We start from the raw sequence: 19,011 nt of genomic DNA on the forward strand, positions 1-19,011 counted from the left end.
CCCCCCATAGCCCCCATATGCCCCCCCAGTCCCCCCCATATCCCCCCCATATCCCCATATCCCCCCCCATAGTCCCCCCATCCGCCCCATATCCCCCCCCATAGTCCCCATATCTCCCCCCAACCCCATATCCCCCCCCATACCCCCCATATCCCCTCCCTTAGCCCCCATGTCCCCCCCATATCCCCTCCCTATTGCCCTTATCCACCCCATATCCCCTCCCCATTGCCCTGAACCACCCCATAGCCCCCATATCCCCCCATATCCCCCAATCCCCCCCATATCCCCCCCATATCCCCTCCCATTGCCCCCATATCCCCCCCATATCCCCCAATCCCCCCCCATATCCCCATATCCCCTCCCATTGCCCTTAACCACCCCATATCTCCCCCATTGCCCCCCCATTGCCCCCCCATAGCCCTCAATTCTCCCCTATCCCCCCCATATCCCCTCTCCATTGCCCCCATATCCCCCCATAGCCCCCCCATAGCCCTCAATTCCCCCCCATAGCCCTCAATTCCCCCCCATAGCCCTCAATTCCCCCCCATATCCCCCCCATATCCCCATATCCCCCCCATAGCCCCCATATCCCCCCCCTAGCCCCTCCCATAGCCCCCATATCCCCCCCATATTTTCCAGTCCCTCCTGACCCTATATCCCCCCCCATAGCCCTCAATTTACCCCCCCCTGACCCCATATTTCCCCCCCATATCCCCCAATCCCCCCCATATCCCCCCATATCCCCCCTTAACCCCGTTTATCCCCGCAGGTTGGACTCATTGCCTGCAGTTCCAGCTGCCGGCAACACCCCAGAATCATCAATGGCGGCATCAGCATCAATGGCGGCTTCATCCTCAATGGCGGCTTCATCAATGGCGGCATCATCAATGGCGGCATCATCAATGGCGGCTTCATCAATGGCGGCTTCCTCCTCCTCCATGGCGGCCATGACACCATCAGGCTCGGAGCGCGAAGGCCGCCCCACCCGCCGCAAGAAACGCACGCGCAGCTCTTCCTCCTCCTCCTCCTCCTCCTCGTCCTCCTCCTCCTCATCCTCGTCTTCATCCTCATCCTCCTCCTCATCCTCCTCTTCCTCCTCCAGCTCCTCGTCCTCCTCGTCCTCCTCCTCCTCTTCCTCTTCCTCTTCCTCCTCGTCCCCCAACATGGCCGCCGCCGCCGCGCCCGCTTCCTCCTCAAGCCCCGCCCCTTCCTCCTCCCAAGCCCCGCCCACTTCCTCCTCCCCTCCCCCCACTTCCTCCTCAAGCCCTGCCCCTTCCTCTCTGCAAGCCCCGCCCACTTCCTGTTCAGACCCCATCCCCACTTCCTGTCCAGACCCCGCCCCTTCCGCTCCCACTTCCTGTCCAGACCCCGCCTCTTCCGCTCCCACTTCCTCCTCAAGCCCCGCCCCTTCCGTCCCCACTTCCTGCCCAAGCCCCGCCCCTTCCTCCACCTCAGCCCCGCCCACCACCACCACCGCGGCCACGCCCACCGTAAGCCCCGCCCCCCGCGCCCCCGGCTCTTTGCTCTCATTGGCTCCCACCCGCCCCTCCCCGGCCACGCCCCGCGCTCCCGGCTCCCTATTGGCTCTCACCCCGACCCGCCCCCTTCGCGGCCCCACCCGCTCTCCCGGCTCCCTATTGGCTCTCACCCCGACCCGAGGGGGCGTGGCCTCGTTAAGCTCCTCCCCCCGCGGCCCATTCCCTCTATTAAGGGGCGGAGCCTCGTTCCCGCGTGGCCCCGCCTCCCCCTTCTTGGCCACGCCCCGAGGGGGCGGAGCCTGTTTGTCACGTGGCCCCGCCTCCCCCTTTTTAGCCACTCCCTGCAGGGCGGGGGGCGGGGCTTGTTTCACCCAGCGAATGGCGTTAGGGGGCGGGGCTTGCGCTCACCGCATCCAATCGGCAGCCGGCTCCCCGCGCTTAAGCTCCACCTCCTGCCTCCACCGCATCCAATCGGGCGCTGCGTGTAACCGCTTAAGCTCCGCCTCCTGCTTGCACCGATTGGGCTGCGGCGCCGTCAGTAACACGAGATTAACCAATCCCTGCTGCCACCGCATGGTGGGCGGGGCTTCCCCGGCCACGCCCCCTCGTTCTCCATCCCCATTCGCCGCCACCCCGGTGGGCGTGGCCTCGTCCCGCCTCTACCAATACACCCAATATGGCCACCAATACTCGGCCTCCTCCGGCTCCCAGTATTACCAGTACGCCCAGTACTCCCAATTCGCCTCCCAATACTCAGCATCCTCCTCATCCTCATCATCCTCATCCTCATCTTCATCCCAATACCAATATGGCGCCAACCATTACAGCGCCATGGCTGCCGCCGCCGCTCAATACGCCGCCGCCGTCCAACAACAGCAGGCGGCCATTGCTGGATCCGTATCCGCTTCCGGTTCCACTTCCGGTTCCGGGTCAGACAGCAGCCAATATGGCGCCGCGCACTACGCCACCGATGGGACTCAATATGGCGGCACCGACGGCTCGACCCAATACGCGACGTGGAGCACGGATGGGAGCAGCACCAACAGCGCTAATACGGCCGGCACGGCAGCAGCGGCTACGTGGGCACAGGCCGGGACCGGGAACACCACGTGGGGGGCTTGGATGGCGCCTGCCCCATAACTGAAGTGAGAAGGGTTCCTGCCCCATAAGTGACATGGGTTCGCGTCCTGCCCCATAAGTGAGATGGGTTCGGCCCCATAAGTGACGTGGGTTCGGTCCCCATCCCTCTTCCAGCCCCATAAGTGAGGTCCTGTTAGTCCCAGCCCCATAAGTGAGATCCTGTTAGTCCCAGCCCCATAAGTGACCTGGGTTCGGCCCCATAAGTTGATATGGATTCGGTCCCCAGCCCCATAAGTGACCTGGGTTTGGTCCCCATTCCTCTCCCAGCCCCATAAGTGAGATCCTGTCAGTCCCCATCCCTCTTCCAGCCCCATAAGTGAGATCCTGTCAGTCCCCATCCCTCTCCCAGCCCCATAAGTGAGATCCTGTCAGTCCCCATCCCTCTTCCAGCCCCATAAGTGACCTGGGTTTGGTCCCCATCCCTCTTCCAGCCCCATAAGTGAGAAGGGTTCGGTCCCCATCCCTCTCCCAGCCCCATAAGTGAGATAGATCCTGTCATTCGCAGCCCCATAAGTTGATATAGGGTCAGTCCCCAGCCCCATAAGTGAGATGGGCACAGGCCGGAACCGGGAACACCGCCGCGTGGGGGGCCTGGATGGCGCCTGCCCCATAAGTGACGGCTCCTGCCCCATAAGTGATGGCGTCCAGACCCAGAAGTGAGAAGGGTTCGCGTCCTGCCCCATAAGTGACATGGGTTCGGCCCCATAAGTGATCCGGGTTCAGTCCCCATCCCTCTCCCAGCCCCATAAGTGACCTGGGTTCGGCCCCATAAGTTGATATGGGTTCGGTCCCCGTCCCTCTCCCAGCCCCATAAGTGAGGTCCTGTTAGTCCCAGCCCCATAAGTGACCTGGGTTCGGCCCCATAAGTTGATATGGATTCGGTCCCCAGCCCCATAAGTGATCCGGGTTCAGTCCCCATCCCTCTCCCAGCCCCATAAGTGAGATGCTGTCAGTCCCCAGCCCTATAAGTGACGTGGGTTTGATCCCTGCCCCATAAGTGATGTGGGTTCGGTCCCTGCCCCATAAGTGACCTGGGTTCGGTCCCCATCCCTCTCCCAGCCCCATAAGTGATGGCTCCCAGCCCCATAAGTGAGAAGGGTTCGGTCCCCATCCCTCTCCCAGCCCCATTAGTGAGATAGATGCTGTTAGTCCCAGCCCCATAAGTGACGTGGGTTCTTTCCCCAGCCCCATAAGTGAGATGGGCACAGGCCGGCACCGGGAACGCGGCGTGGGGGGCCTGGATGGCGCCTGCCCCATAACTGAAGTGAGGAGGGTTCCTGCCCCATAAGTGAGATGGGTTCGGCCCCATAAGTTGATATGGGTTCGGTCCCCATGGCCCCATCCCTCTCCCAGCCCAGTCCCCAGCCCCATAAGTGACCTGGGTTTGATCCTAGCCCCATAAGTGATGTGGGTTTGATCCCTGCCCCATAAGTGATGTGGGTTCGGTCCCCATGGCCCCATCCCTCTCCCAGCCCCATAAGTGAGATGCTGTCAGACCCCAGTCCCCAGCCCCATAAGTGATGTGAGTTCAGTCCCCATCCCTCTCCCAGCCCCATAAGTGATGGCTCCCAGCCCCATAAGTGAGAAGGGTTCGGTTCCTGCCCCATAAGTCACCTGTGTTAAGTCCCCAGCCCCATCCCTGCCCCATAAGTGACCTGGGTTTGGTCCCCATCCCTCTCCCAGCCCCATAAGTGAGAAGGGTTCGTGTCCTGCCCCATAAGTGAGATGTTGTTATTCCCAGCCCCATACGTGACCTGTATTCGGTCCCATAAGTGATGTGGGTTCGACCCCATAAGTGACCTGGGTTCAGCCCCACAAGTGACCTGGGTTTGGCCCCATAAGTGATCCAGGTTCAGTCCTCAATCCCAGTCCCCAGCCCCATAAGTTGATATAGGGTCAGTCCCCAGTCCCATAAGTGAGATCCTGTCATTCCCAGCCCCATAAGTGACCTGGGTTTGGTCCCCATTCCTCTCCCAGCCCCATAAGTGAGATAGATGCTGTTAGTCCCAGCCCCATAAGTGATCTGTGTTCAGTCCCAGCCCCATAAGTGACGTGGGTTCAGCCCCATAAGTGACATGAGTTCGGTCCCTGCCCCATAAGTTGATATGGGTTTGGTCCCCATGGCCCCATTCCTCTCCCAGCCCCATAAGTGACATGGGTTTGCTCCCCATCCCTCTCCCAGCCCCATAAGTGAGATAGATGCTGTTAGTCCCAGCCCCATAAGTGACATGGGTTTGTTCCCCAGCCCCATAAGTGAGATCCTGTCAGTCCCCATCCCTTTTCCAGCCCCATAAGTGACTTGGGTTCAGCCTCTCCCAGCCCCATAAGTGAGATGCTGTCATTCCCAGCCCCATAAGTTGATATAGGGTCAGTCCCCAGCCCCATATGTGAGATCCTGTCAGTCCCCAGCCCCATAAGTGAGATGCTGTTAGTCCCAGCCCCATAAGTGACGTAGGTTTGATCCCCATCCCTCTCCCAGCCCCATAAGTGACTTGGGTTCGGCCCTATAAGTGAGATTCTGTCTGTCCCCAGCCCCATAAGTGAGATGGGCACAGGCCGGCAACAGCGGGACCGCGTGGGGGGCCTGGATGGCGCCTGCCCCATAAGTGACGGCTCCTGCCCCATAAGTGACGGCTCCTGCCCCATAAGTGACGGCTCCTGCCCCATAAGTGACGGCTCCTGCCCCATAAGTGATGGCGTCCAGACCCAGAAGTGAGAAGGGTTCGGTTCCTGCCCCATAAGTGTGATAGATGCTGTCGGTCCTCGGTTCCTGCCCCATAAGTGATGCCTCCCAGCCCCATAAGTGAGAAGGGTTCGGTCCCAGCCCCATAAGTGAGATGTTGTCAGTCCCCATCCCTCTCCCAGCCCCATAAGTGACACGGGGTCAGTTCCCAGCCCCATAAGTGAGATGTGCTCAGTCCCCTCCCCCTCCCAGCCCCATAAGTGAGATGGTTTTAGTTCCCAGCCCCATAAGTTGATAGGGGGAGTCAGTTTCCAGCCCCATCCCTCTCCCAGCCCCATAAATGAGATAGCTTCAGTCCCCAGCCCCATAAGTGAGATGGCTCCAGCCCCATAAGTGAGATAGGTTCATCCCCCAGCCCCATAAGTGAGATGGGTTCAGCCCCATAAGTGAGATAGCTTCAGTCCCCAGCCCCATAAGTGAGATGGCTCCAGCCCCATAAGTAAGATAGGTTTTAGTCCCCAGCCCCATAAGTGAGACAGCTTCAGTCCCCAGCCCCATAAGTAACAAGGGCTCACCCCCCTTTCCCCCCCAGCCCCATAAGTGAGATGGCTCCAGCCCCACAAGTGATTTGTGCTCCTCCCCCTCCCAGCCCCATAAGTGAGATGGTTTTAGTTCCCAGCCCCATAAGTGAGATGTGCTCAGTCCCCTTCCCCTCACAGCCCCATAAGTGAGATGGCTCCAGCCCCATAAGTGAGATGGCTCCAGCCCCATAAGTGAGATGGCTCCAGCCCCATAAGTGAGATGGGTTCAGCCCCATAAGTGAGATGGCTCCAGCCCCATAAGTGAGATGGGTTCAGCCCCATAAGTGAGATAGGTTCATCCCCCAGCCCCATAAGTGAGATGGCTCCAGCCCCACAAGTGATTTGTGCTCCTCCCCCTCCCAGCCCCATAAGTGAGACAGCTTCAGCTCCCAGCCCCATAAGTAACATGGGCTCACCCCCTTCCCCCCCCAGCCCCATAAGTGAGATGGTTCCAGCCCCATAAGTGACATGGCTCCAGCCCCATAAGTGAGGTAGCTTCAGTCCCCAGCCCCATAAGTGAGATGGCTCCAGCCCCATAAGTGAGATAGGTTCATCCCCCAGCCCCACAAGTGAGATGGCTCCAGCCCCATAAGTGAGATAGCTTCAGTCCCCAGCCCCATAAGTGAGATGGCTCCAGCCCCACAAGTGATTTGTGCTCCTCCCCCTCCCAGCCCCATAAGTGAGACAGCTTCAGTCCCCAGCCCCATAAGTAACAAGGGCTCACCCCCTTCCCCCCCCAGCCCCATAAGTGAGATGGTTCCAGCCCCATAAGTGAGATGGCTCCAGCCCCATAAGTGAGATGGGTTCAGCCCCATAAGTGAGATGGGTTCAGCCCCATAAGTGAGATACATTCGTCCCCCAGCCCCATAAGTGACATGGCTCCAGCCCCATAAGTGAGATAGGTTCAGCCCCCAGCCCCATAAGTGAGATGGGTTCAGCCCCATAAGTGAGATAGGTTCATCCCCCAGCCCCATAAGTGAGATGGCTCCAGCCCCATAAGTGAGATGGCTCCAGCCCCATAAGTGAGATGGCTCCAGCCCCATAAGTGAGATGGGTTCAGCCCCATAAGTGAGATGGCTCCAGCCCCATAAGTGAGATGGGTTCAGCCCCATAAGTGAGATAGGTTCATCCCCCAGCCCCATAAGTGAGATGGCTCCAGCCCCACAAGTGATTTGTGCTCCTCCCCCTCCCAGCCCCATAAGTGAGACAGCTTCAGCTCCCAGCCCCATAAGTAACATGGGCTCACCCCCTTCCCCCCCCAGCCCCATAAGTGAGATGGTTCCAGCCCCATAAGTGACATGGCTCCAGCCCCATAAGTGAGGTAGCTTCAGTCCCCAGCCCCATAAGTGAGATGGCTCCAGCCCCATAAGTGAGATAGGTTCATCCCCCAGCCCCACAAGTGAGATGGCTCCAGCCCCATAAGTGAGATAGCTTCAGTCCCCAGCCCCATAAGTGAGATGGCTCCAGCCCCACAAGTGATTTGTGCTCCTCCCCCTCCCAGCCCCATAAGTGAGACAGCTTCAGTCCCCAGCCCCATAAGTAACAAGGGCTCACCCCCTTCCCCCCCCAGCCCCATAAGTGAGATGGTTCCAGCCCCATAAGTGAGATGGCTCCAGCCCCATAAGTGAGATGGGTTCAGCCCCATAAGTGAGATGGGTTCAGCCCCATAAGTGAGATACATTCGTCCCCCAGCCCCATAAGTGACATGGCTCCAGCCCCATAAGTGAGATAGGTTCAGCCCCCAGCCCCATAAGTGAGATGGGTTCAGCCCCATAAGTGAGATAGGTTCATCCCCCAGCCCCATAAGTGAGATGGCTCCAGCCCCATAAGTGAAATGTGCTCCTCCCCCTCCCAGCCCCATAACCAATCTACCTTCCTCCCCCTAACCCCAACCCCAACCCCAACCCTATAGGTAACCCTATATGTAATAACCCAACCCTATAGGTAACCCTATATGTAATAACCCAACCCTATAGGTAACCCTATATGTAATAACCCCAACCCTATAGGTAACCCTATATGTAATAACCCCAACCCTATAGGTAACCCTATATGTAATAACCCAACCCTATAGGTAACCCTATATGTAATAACCCCAACCCTATAGCTAACCCTATATGTAATAACCCAACCCTATAGGTAACCCTATATGTAGTAACCCAACCCTATAGGTAACCCTATATGTAATAACCCAACCCTATAGGTAACCCTATATGTAATAACCCTATAGGTAACCCCAACCCTATAGGTAACCCTATATGTAATAACCCAACCCTATAGGTAACCCTATATGTAATAACCCAACCCTATAGGTAACCCTATATGTAATAACCCAACCCTATAGGTAACCCTATATGTAATAACCCTATAGGTAACCCCAACCCTATAGGTAACCCTATATGTAATAACCCTATAGGTAACCCTATATGTAATAACCCAACCCTATATGTAATAACCCTATAGGTAACCCTATAACCTTAATACAGACCCTATTTCTTCCACGTTACGGGCTGGTTATTTCCCCCCGTTGGTTCCCCCCATTTCCTGCCCCACGGCGCAGCCCCACACACCGACGGTGCGGCCCCACGGCAACCGCCCCCCCCCATAACCCCCCACACAGGTGAGCTGCCATGGGGGGGCTGTGGGGTCTATAGGGTCTATGGGGTGACAATAGGGGTCTATGGGGTGTCAGTAGGGGTCTATGGGGTCTATAGGGTCTATGGGGTGACAATGGGGTGTCAATAGGGGTCTATGGGGTGTCAATAGGGGTCTATGGGGTGAGTGAGTGTCTGTTGGGGTCTATGGGGTCCATGGGGTGTCAATAGGGGTCTATGGGGTCTATGGGGTGTCAGTAGGGGTCTATGGGGTCTATGGGGTGTCTATGGGGTGAGTGAGTGTCTATTGGGGTCTATGGGGTCTATGGGGTGTCAATAGGGGTCTATGGGGTGTCTGTGGGGTGAGTGAGTGTCTATTGGGGTCTATGGGGTGTCAATAGGGGTCTGTGGGGGTCTATGGGGTGTCAGTAAGGGTCTATGGGGTGTCAATAGGGGTCTATGGGGTCTGTGGGGTGTCTATAGGGTCTATGGGGTGTCTATAGGGTCTATGGGGTGTCAGTAGGGGTCTATGGGGTCTATAGGGTCTATGGGGTGACAATAGCGGTCTGTGGGGTCTATAGGGTCTATGGGGTGACAATAGGGGTCTGTGGGGTCTATGGGGTCTATAGGGTCTATGGGGTGACAATAGGGGTCTATGGGGTCTATAGGGTCTATGGGGTGCCTATAGGGGTCTGTGGGGTCTATAGGGTCTATGGGGTGACAATAGGGGTCTGTGGGGTGAGTGAGTGTCTATTGGGGTCTATGGGGTGTCAGTAGGGGTCTATGGGGTCTATAGGGTCTATGGGGTGACAATAGGGGTCTGTGGGGTGAGTGAGTGTCTATTGGGGTCTATGGGGTGTCAGTAGGGGTCTATGGGGTCTATAGGGTCTATGGGGTGACAATAGGGGTCTATGGGGTCTATGGGGTCTATAGGGTCTATGGGGTGACAATAGGGGTCTATGGGGTTTATAGGGTCTATGGGGTGACAATAGGGGTCTGTGGGGTGTCAGTAGGGGTCTATGGGGTGAGTGGATGTGTATAGGGGTCTATGGGGTGAGTGTCTATTGGGGTCTGTGGGGTGTCTAATGGGGTCTATAGGGTCTATGGGGTGTCTATGGGGTGTCTGGGGTGAGTGAGTGTCTATTGGGGTCTGTGGGGTGTCTAATGGGGTCTATAGGGTCTATGGGGTGTCTGGGGTGAGTGAGTGTCTATTGGGGTCTGTGGGGTCTATGGGGTATCAATAGGGGTCTATGGGGTGAGTGAGTGTCTATTGGGGTCTATGGGGTCTATGGGGTGACAATAGGGGTCTATGGGGTGAGTAAGTGTCTATTGGGGTCTATGGGGTGTCAGTAGGGGTCTATGGGGTGCCTATAGGGGTCTGTGGGGTCTATGGGGTCTATGGGGTGACAATAGGGGTCTGTGGGGTCTATAGGGTCTATGGGGTGACAATAGGGGTCTGTGGGGTGAGTGAGTGTCTATTGGGGTCTATGGGGTATCAATAGGGGTCTATGGGGTGTCAGTAGGGGTCTATGGGGTGAGTGGGGGTCTATGGGGTGACAATAGGGGTCTATGGGGTGCCTATAGGGTCTATGGGGTGACAATAGGTGTCTGTGGGGTCTATGGGTTCTGTGGGGGTCTATGGGGTGTCAGTAGGGGTCTATAGGGTCTATGGGGTGACAATAGGGGTCTGTGGGGTGAGTGAGTGTCTGTTGGGGTCTATGGGGTGTCAATAGGGGTCTATGGGGTGTCTATAGGGTCTATGGGGTGTCAGTAGGGGTCTATGGGGTCTATGGGGTGTCAGTAGGGGTCTATGGGGTCTATGGGGTGTCAATAGGGGTCTATGGGGTCTATGGGGTGTCAGTAGGGGTCTATGGGGTCTATGGGGTGTCAATAGGGGTCTATGGGGTCTATGGGGTGTCAATAGGGGTCTATGGGGTGTCAATAGGGGTCTGTGGGGTCTATGGGGTCTATAGGGTCTATGGGGTGACAATAGGGGTCTATGGGGTGTCAATAGGGGTCTATGGGGTGTCAATAGGGGTCTGTGGTGTCTATGGGGTCTATAGGGTCTATGGGGTGACAATAGGGGTCTATGGGGTGTCAATAGGTGTCTATGGGGTGACAATAGGGGTCTATGGGGTGTCAATAGGGGTCTATGGGGTGACAATAGGGGTCTATGGGGTGTCAATAGGGGTCTATGGGGTGACAATAGGGGTCTATGGGGTGACAATAGGGGTCTGTGGGGTCTATGGGGTGACAATAGGGGTCTGTGGGGTCTATGGGGTCTATAGGGTCTATGGGGTGACAATAGGGGTCTGTGGGGTCTATAGGGTCTATGGGGTGACAATAGGGGTCTATGGGGTGTCAATAGGGGTCTATGGGGTGTCTATAGGGTCTATGGGTTCTGTGGGGGTCTATGGGGTGTCAATAGGGGTCTATGGGGTGAGTGAGTGTCTATTGGGGTCTATGGGGTCTATGGGGTGTCAATAGGGGTCTGTGGGGTGAGTGGATGTGTATAGGGGTCTATGGGGTGAGTGTTTATTGGGGTCTGTGGGGTGTCTAATGGGGTCTATAGGGTCTATGGGGTGTCTGTGGGGTGAGTGAGTGTCTATTGGGGTCTATGGGGTCTATGGGGTGTCAATAGGGTCTATGGGGTGAGTGAGTGTCTATTGGGGTCTGTGGGGTCTATGGGGTGTCTATAGGGTCTGTGGGGTGTCAATAGGGGTCTGTGGGGTGAGTGGATGTGTATAGGGGTCTATGGGGTGTCTATGGGGTGAGTGAGGGTCTGTGGGGTCTATGGGGTCTATAGGGTCTATGGGGTGTCAATAGGGGTCTATGGGGTGACAATAGGGGTCTGTGGGGTCTATGGGGTCTATAGGGTCTATGGGGTGACAATAGGGGTCTATGGGGTGTCTGTGGGGGTCTATGGGGTGTCAGTAGGGGTCTATGGGGTGAGTGGATGTGTATAGGGGTCTATGGGGTGTCTATGGGGTGTCAGTAGGGGTCTATGGGGTGTCTATAGGGTCTATGGGTTCTGTGGGGGTCTATGGGGTGTCGATAGGGGTCTATGGGGTGAGTGAGTGTCTATTGGGGTCTGTGGGGTCCATGGGGTGTCAATAGGGGTCTATGGGGTGTCTATAGGGGTCTATGGGGTGAGTGAGTGTCTATTGGGGTCTATGGGGTCCATGGGGTGTCTATAGGGTCTATGGGTTCTGTGGGGGTCTATGGGGTGTCAGTAGGGGTCTATGGGGTGTCTATTGGGGTCTGTGGGGTGTCTAATTGGGGTCTATGGGGTGTCAATAGGGGTCTATGGGGTCTGGGGGGTGTCTATTGGGGTCTATGGGGTGAGTGAGTGTCTGTTGGGGTCTATGGGGTCCATGGGGTGTCAGTAGGGGTCTATGGGGTGTCTATAGGGTCTATGGGTTCTGTGGGGGTCTATGAGGTGTCAGTAGGGGTCTGTGGGGTGTCAGTAAGGGTCTATGGGGTGTCAATAGGGGTCTATGGGGTCTATGGGGTGTCTGTTGGGGTCTATGGGGTGAGTGACTGGTCTATGGGGTGTCAATAGGGGTGTCTATTGGGGACTATGGGGTGTCTATGGGGTGAGTGGATGTGTATAGGGGTCTATGGGGTGTCTATTGGGGTCTGTGGGGTGAGTGAGTGTCAGTAGGGGTCTATGGGGTCTGTGGGGTCTGGGGAGGGGGTCTATGGGGTGAATGAGTGTTCATTGGGGTCTATGGGGTGATAGTAGGGGTCTATGGGGTGTCTATTGGGGTCTACGGGGTGAGTGGATGTGTATAGGGGTCTATGGAGCATCAGTAGGGGTCTATGGGGCATCAATAGGGGTTTATGGGGTGAGTGGATGTGTATAAGGGTCTATGGGGTGTCTATGGGGTGAGTGGATGTGTATGGGGGTCTATGGGGGTGTCTATTGGGGTCTATGGGGTGAGTGAGTGTCAGTAGGGGTCTATGGGGTGAGTGTCTATTGGGGTCTGTGGGGTTTGGGGGGGGTTATTGGGGGCTATGGGGTGAGTGAGTGTCAATAGGGGTCTATGGGGTGTCAATAGGGGTCTATGGGGTGTCTATGGGGTGAGTGAGTGTCTATTGGGGTCAATGGGGTCTATGGGGTGTCTGTGGGGTGAGTGGATGTGTATAAGGGTCTATGGGGTGTCTATTGGGGTCTATGGGGTGAGTGAGTGTCAATAGGGGTCTATGGGGTCTGTGGGGTGTCTATTGGGGTCTATGGGGTTTCAATAGGGGTCTATGAGGTGTCAATAAGGGTCTATGGGGTGTCAATAGGGGTCTGGGGGGTTTCAGTAGGGGTCTATGGGGTTTGGGGGGTATCTGTTGGGGTCTATGGGGTGTCAGTAGGGGTCTATGGGGTGTCAATAGGGGTCATTGGGGTTTGGGGGGTATCTATTGGGGTCTATGGGGTGTCAGTAGGGGTCTATGGGGTGTTTGTATTGGGGTCGGGGGGTGAGTGAGTGGTCATTGGGGTCTATGGGGTTTGTGGGGAGGGGCCTGGGGGGTATCAATAGGGGCTTATGGGGTGTGTGGGGCTCATCTTTATTGGGGTCTATGGGGTCTGTAGGGTGAATATTTTTAGGGCTTCGTGGCGTCTGATCTGTGGGGTGAGTATCTATATGGGTCTGGGGGGGGGGTGAGTGTCTATGGGGCCCATAGGGTTGGATCTATGGGGCCCATAGGGTTGGATCTATGGGGTTGGATCTATGGGGCCCATAGGGTTGGATCTATGGGGTTGGATCTATGGGGCCCATAGGGTTGGATCTATGGGGTTGGATCTATGGGGCCCATTTGGGGTTGGATCTATGGGGCTCATTGAGGTTGGATCTATGGGGTCCATGGGGTTGGATCTATGGGGCCCATGGGGTTGGATCTATGGGGCCCATTTGGGGTTGGATCTATGGGGCCCATTAGATTGGATCTATGGGTCCCATGGGGTTGGATCTATGGGGCCCATTTGGGATTGGATCTATGGGGCCCATGGGGTTAGATCTATGGGGCCCATTAGATTAAATCTATGGGGTCCATTTGGGGTTGGATCTATGGGGCCCATGGGGTTGGATCTATGGGGCCCATAGGGTTGGATCTATGGGGCCCATTAGATTAAATCTATGGGGCCCATTTGGGGTTGGATCTATGGGGCCCATTAGATTAAATCTATGGGGCCCATTGGGGTTGGATCTATGGGACCTATTGGGGTTTGATCTATGGGGCCCATTAGATTAAATCTATGGGGCCCATTTGGGTTTGGATCTATGGGGTCCATTTGGGGTTGAATCTATGGGGCCCATTAGATTAAATCTATGGGTCCCATGGGGTTGGATCTATGGGGCCCAGTAGTTGTTCGTCTATGGGGTCTGTTAGGATGTGTGGGGCCCATTGATATCTATGGGGTTGGATCTGTGGGGCTCATTGATGTCTATGGGGTCAGACCTATGGGGTGGGATCTGTAGGATTCATTGATATCTATGGGGTCGGATCTGTGGGGTTCATTGATATCTATGGGGTGGGATCTGTGGGGCTCATTGATGTCTATGGGGTTGGATCTATGGGGTTGGATCTGTGGGGCTTATTGAGATCTATGGGGTTCAATTTATGGGGCTCATTGATATCTATGGGGTTGGATCTATGGGGTTGGATCTGTGGGGCTCATTGATGTCTATGGGGTCGGATCTATGGGGCGGGATCTGTGGGGCTCATTCATATCTGTGGGGTCGGATCTGTGGGGTGGGATCTGTAGGGCTCATTGATGTCTATGGGGTCGGATCTATGGGGTGGGATCTGTGGGGCTCATTGATGTCTATGGGGTTGGATCTATGGGGTTGGATCTGTGGGGCTTATTGATATCTATGGGGTTGGATCTGTGGGGCTCATTGATGTCTATGGGGTCGGATCTATGGGGCTTATTGAGATCTATGGGGCTGGGAGGGGATTTATGGGGCTGGCAGTGGGTTATAGTGTTGGTAGGGGATCTATGGGGCTGGCTGTGTGTTATGGGGTTGGTAGGGGATCTATGGGGCTGGCTATGGGGCTAGCTGTGTGTTATGGGGCTGATAGGGGATCTATGGGGCTGATAGAGAATCTATGGGGCTGATAGAGAATCTATGGGGCTGGTAGGGAATCTATGGGGCCTGTAGGGGATCTGTGGGGCTGGTAAGGGATCTGAGGGTGAGATCTATGGGGCTGGCTGTGGGTTATGGGGCTGATAGGGGATCTATGGGGCTGATAGAGAATCTATGGGGCTGATAGAGAATCTATGGGGCTGGTAGGGAATCTATGGGGCTGGTAGGGAATCTATGGGGCCTGTAGGGGATCTGTGGGGCTGTTAAGGAATCTGAGGGTGGGATCTATGGGGCTGGCTTTGGGTTATGGGGCTGGTAGGGAATATGTGGGGCCTGTAGGGGATAGGGGATGTATGGGGCTGGTGAGGGATCTGAGGAGGGATCTATGGGGCAGTATGTGGGTCAGATCTATGGGTCCAGGTGGATCTATGGGTCAATGTATGGGTCGGATCTATGGGGCAATATACGGGTTGTATCTGTGGGTCAGTATATGGGTCAGATGTATGGGTCCAGGTGTGGGTTGAATCTATGGGTTGTATCTATGGGTCCATATGTGGGTCGGACCTATGGGTCCAGGTGGATCTATGGGTCAATGTGTGGGTCCAGGTGTGGGTTGGATCTATGGGTCAGTTTATGGGTCATATCTTTGGGTCCAGGTGGATCTATGGGTCAATATGTGGGTCCAGGTGTGGGTCAGTATATGGGTCGGGTCTATGGGTCCAGGTGGATCTATGGGGCAATGTGTGGGTCCAGGTGGGTCTATGGTTCAATGTGTGGGTCAGTATATTGTTCAGATCTATGGGGCAATATATGGGTTGTATCTATGGGTCAGATCTATGGGTCCAGGTGTATCTATGGGGCAATATGTGGGTCAGTATATGGGTCAGGTCTATGGGTCCAGGTGTGGGTCGGATCTATGGGTCCAGGTGGATCTATGGGTCGGGTCTATGGGTCCAGGTGGATCTATGGGTCAGTATATGGGTTCAGGTGGATCTATGGGGTGATGTATGGGTTGGATCTATGGGTCAGTATATGGGTCAGATCTGTGGGTTGTATCTATGGGTCCATATGTGGGTCAGATCTATGGGTCCAGGTGTCTGTGTGGGTCAATCTATGGGTCCGGGTGTATCTATGGGTCAGATCTATGGGTCCAGGTGGGTCTATGGGTCAATCTATGGGTCCAGGTGGGTCTATGGGTCAGATCTATGGGTCCAGGTGGATCTATGGGTCCAGGTGTGGGTCAGATGTATGGGTTGTATCTATGGGGTGATGTATGGGTCAGATCTATGGGTCAGTGTGTGGGTCCAGGTATATCTATGGGGCAATCTATGGGTCTGGGTATATCTATGGGTCCAGGTGGATCTATGGGGTGATGTATGGGTCATATCTATGGGTCAGTCTATGGGTCCAGGTGTATCTATGGGGCAATCTATGGGTCTGGGTATATCTATGGGTCCAGGTGGATCTATGGGGTGATGTATGGGTCAGATCTATGGGTCAGTCTATGGGTCCAGGTGGATCTGTGGGTCCAGGTGTGGGTCAGATCTATGGGTTGTATCTATGGGGTGATGTATGGGTCAGATCTATGGGTCAGTCTATGGGTCCAGGTGTATCTATGGGTCCCTATGAGAGTCTCGCCGTGGGGCAGGCTGACCCTATAACCCGCAGCGCCGCTGTGCCCCATAACAAGCCCAAGAGCGCGTGGAGGAGCCGCATCCATCCCTCCATCCATCCCTCCATCCATTTAGATGGGGCCGGTAGGTTGTGGGGCAGCGCCGTGGGGCAGGAGCCGCTGGAGGCCGACATGTGGGGCACTGAGACCCATTGGCCCCATTATCCCACCCCCCTTATCCCCCCCCTCACCCCACATCTCTTCTCTTACAGCTGCAATGTGGACAACGGCCCCGCCCCCTTCTTAAGCCACGCCCCCTTTCCCCGTAGGCCCCGCCCCTTTGCCTTTAAGCCCCGCCCCCTTCATTAACCCCTTCTTTATTAAACCCCTATCCTTTAAGCCACGCCCCCTTTGCCTTTAAGCCCCGCCCCCTTCATTAACCCCTTCTTTATTAAACCCCCTATCCTTTAAGCCCCGCCCCCTTTGCCTTTAAGCCCCGCCCCTTTCTTCCTTTAAGCCCCACCCCCTTCATTAAGCCTCGCCTCCTTTTCCCTTTAAGCCACGCCCCTTTCTTCCTTTAAACCCCGCCCCCTTCTTAAGCCCCACCCTCCTTCCTTCTAAGCCACGCCCCTTTCCTTTAAGCCACGCCCCCTTTCCCCTTAGGCTCCGCCCCTTCACCAGCACCTTCTCTAATAAGCCCCGCCCCCTTCATGAACACCTCCATTAACCCCCCTTCATTTAAGCCCCGCCCCCTTTTCCTTTAAGCTCCGCCCCCTTCATTAACCCCCATTTACTTTAAGCCCCTCCCCCTTTTCCTTTAAGCCCCGCCCCCTTACGCTCCGCCCCTTTCATCTTTAAGCCCCGCCCCCTTCATTAACCCCTTCTTTATTAAGCCACGCCCCCTCTTCCTTTAAGCCCCGCCCCTCTTAACCATTTCCTTCTTTAAGCCCCGCCCCCTTATCTTTAAGCCCCTCCCATTTTCCTTTAAGCCCCGCCCCCTTACGCTCCGCCCCTTCATTAACCCCTTCTTTATTAAGCCACGCCCCCTCTTCCTTTAAGCCCCGCCCCTCTCAACCACTTCCTTCTTTAAGCCCCGCCCCCTTTATCTTTAAGCCCCGCCCATTTCTTCCTTTAATCCAGCCCCCCATTCCTTTAAGCCACGCCCCCTTCGTTAACACCTTTTAAGCCACGCCCCCTTCATTGACCCCTTCTTTATTAAGCTCCGCCCACTTTTCCTTAAGCCACGCCCCTTTCATCGACATCTTCATTAAGCTCCGCCCCCTTCATTGACATTTTCTTTATTAAGCTCCCCTTTAAGCCCCGCCCCCTTCATTAACATCTTTATACGCCCCGCCCCCTTTAAGCCCCGCCCCCTTCATTAACATCTTTATACGCCCCGCCCCCTTTAAGCCCCGCCCCCTTCATTAACATCTTTATACGCCCCGCCCCCTTTAAGCCCCGCCCCCTTCATTAACATCTTTATACGCCCCGCCCCCTTTAAGCCCCGCCCCCTTCATTGACCCCCCTCTTTTAAGCCCCACCCCCTTCTTAAGCCACGCCCCTTCATCAACCCATTCTTTATTAAGCTCCGCCCTCTTTTCCTTTAAGCCCCGCCCCCTCCATTAACCACCTTTATAAGCCCCTCCCCCTTTTCTTTTAAGCCACGCCCCCTTCATTAACACCCCCCCCGTTTCCTTTAAGCCACGCCCCCTTTCCTTTAGGCTCCGCCCATTTCTTCCCTAAGCCCCGCCCCCTTCCATAACACTCGATCTTCCTTTAACCCCGCCCCCTTTCCCCTAAACCCCGCCCCCTCCATTCTAAGCCCCGCCCCTTTTCCCATTAAACCCCGCCCCCTTTCCCATCCACCAATCTGCACCCCCTTCTCTCGCCTTAAACCCCGCCCCGTTTTCCTCCAGCCAATCAACTGCCCCCAATCTCCTTAAACCCCGCCCCCTTTTCCTGAGACCACGCCCCCTTTCGCAGCCCCGCCCATTTTCTTCTTGGCCCCGCCCCCTTTTCCTCCAGCCAATCAACGTCCCCCATCTCGCCTTAAGCCCCGCCCCCCCTTTGTAGCCCCGCCCCCTTTCCCCGCGTGTTTTACATATAAAGAAATGAGGCTCAACCAGGTGGGCGTGGTCTATGGGGGGCGGGGCTTGATTTGATTGGTGGGGCTTAAGGGGGCGGGGCTTATATTGTGGGTGGGGCTTAAAGGGGGCGGGGCTTAAATGGGAGGGGCTTGTTTTGATTGGTGGGGCTTAAAGAGGGCGGGGCTTAGGTGGGCAGGGCTTGATTTGATTGGTGGGGCTTAAAGGGGGGCTTATAGGGTGGGTGGGGCTTAAAGGGCGTGGCTTAAACGGGAGGGGCTTGATTGGTGGGGCTTAAAGGGGGCGGGGCTTATATGGTGGGCGGGGCTTAAGGGTGGGGGCGGGGCTTGAATGGGAGGGGCTTGATTGGTGGGGCTTAAAGGGAGGGGGCGGGGCTGAAATTGGAGGGTCTTGATTTGATTGGTGGGGCTTAAAGGGGGCGGGGCTTAAGTGGGTGGGGGAGGGGAGTGGGACATCCCCCCCCAATTGGGATCTATGGGGACATTCTGCCCCATAAGTGCCATTACTGCCCCATATCTGCCCTATATCCACCCCGTAACTGCCCCTGTTGCCCCATAAGTGCCATTGTTGCCCCATAAGTGCCCTCTATTCACCCCATATTTACCCCATAAATGCCCCTGTTCACCATAACTGGCCTTACTGCCCCATATCTGCCCCATAAGTGCCCCTGTTCCCCATAAGTGCCCCATATCCACCCCATATCTGCCCCTATTACCCCACAACTGCCCCTATTGCCCC

At 56.1% G+C, this 19,011-nt stretch overlaps 1 protein-coding gene across 50 annotated transcripts; it reads left to right on the forward strand.

Annotated features, from left to right (window-relative positions):
• The first annotated feature begins 740 nt into the window (after positions 1-740).
• On the forward strand, positions 741-18,290 carry LOC107307219 (uncharacterized). Of its 50 annotated transcripts, none has more exons than XR_014935193.1 (6): positions 741-2,623; positions 3,804-3,882; positions 5,151-8,502; positions 13,062-13,101; positions 16,164-16,313; positions 16,441-18,290. XR_014935193.1 is itself a non-coding variant. In XM_085518194.1 (2 exons), exon 1 carries the CDS (start codon positions 822-824, stop codon positions 2,616-2,618), a length of 1,797 nt encoding a protein of 598 aa, XP_085374320.1. In that variant the 5' UTR covers positions 741-821; the 3' UTR covers positions 2,619-2,623; positions 16,441-18,290. The 50 variants fall into 50 exon arrangements, 1 of the variants encoding a protein (XP_085374320.1); XR_014935207.1 differs by having other exon boundaries at positions 8,346-8,502; XR_014935208.1 differs by having other exon boundaries at positions 8,369-8,502.
• Positions 18,291-19,011: the final 721 nt, after the last annotated feature.

Source organism: Coturnix japonica, chromosome 17 (assembly GCF_054131305.1).
Source record: "Coturnix japonica strain WE chromosome 17, WE-NBRP24, whole genome shotgun sequence".
Classification (NCBI taxonomy): domain Eukaryota; kingdom Metazoa; phylum Chordata; class Aves; order Galliformes; family Phasianidae; genus Coturnix; species Coturnix japonica.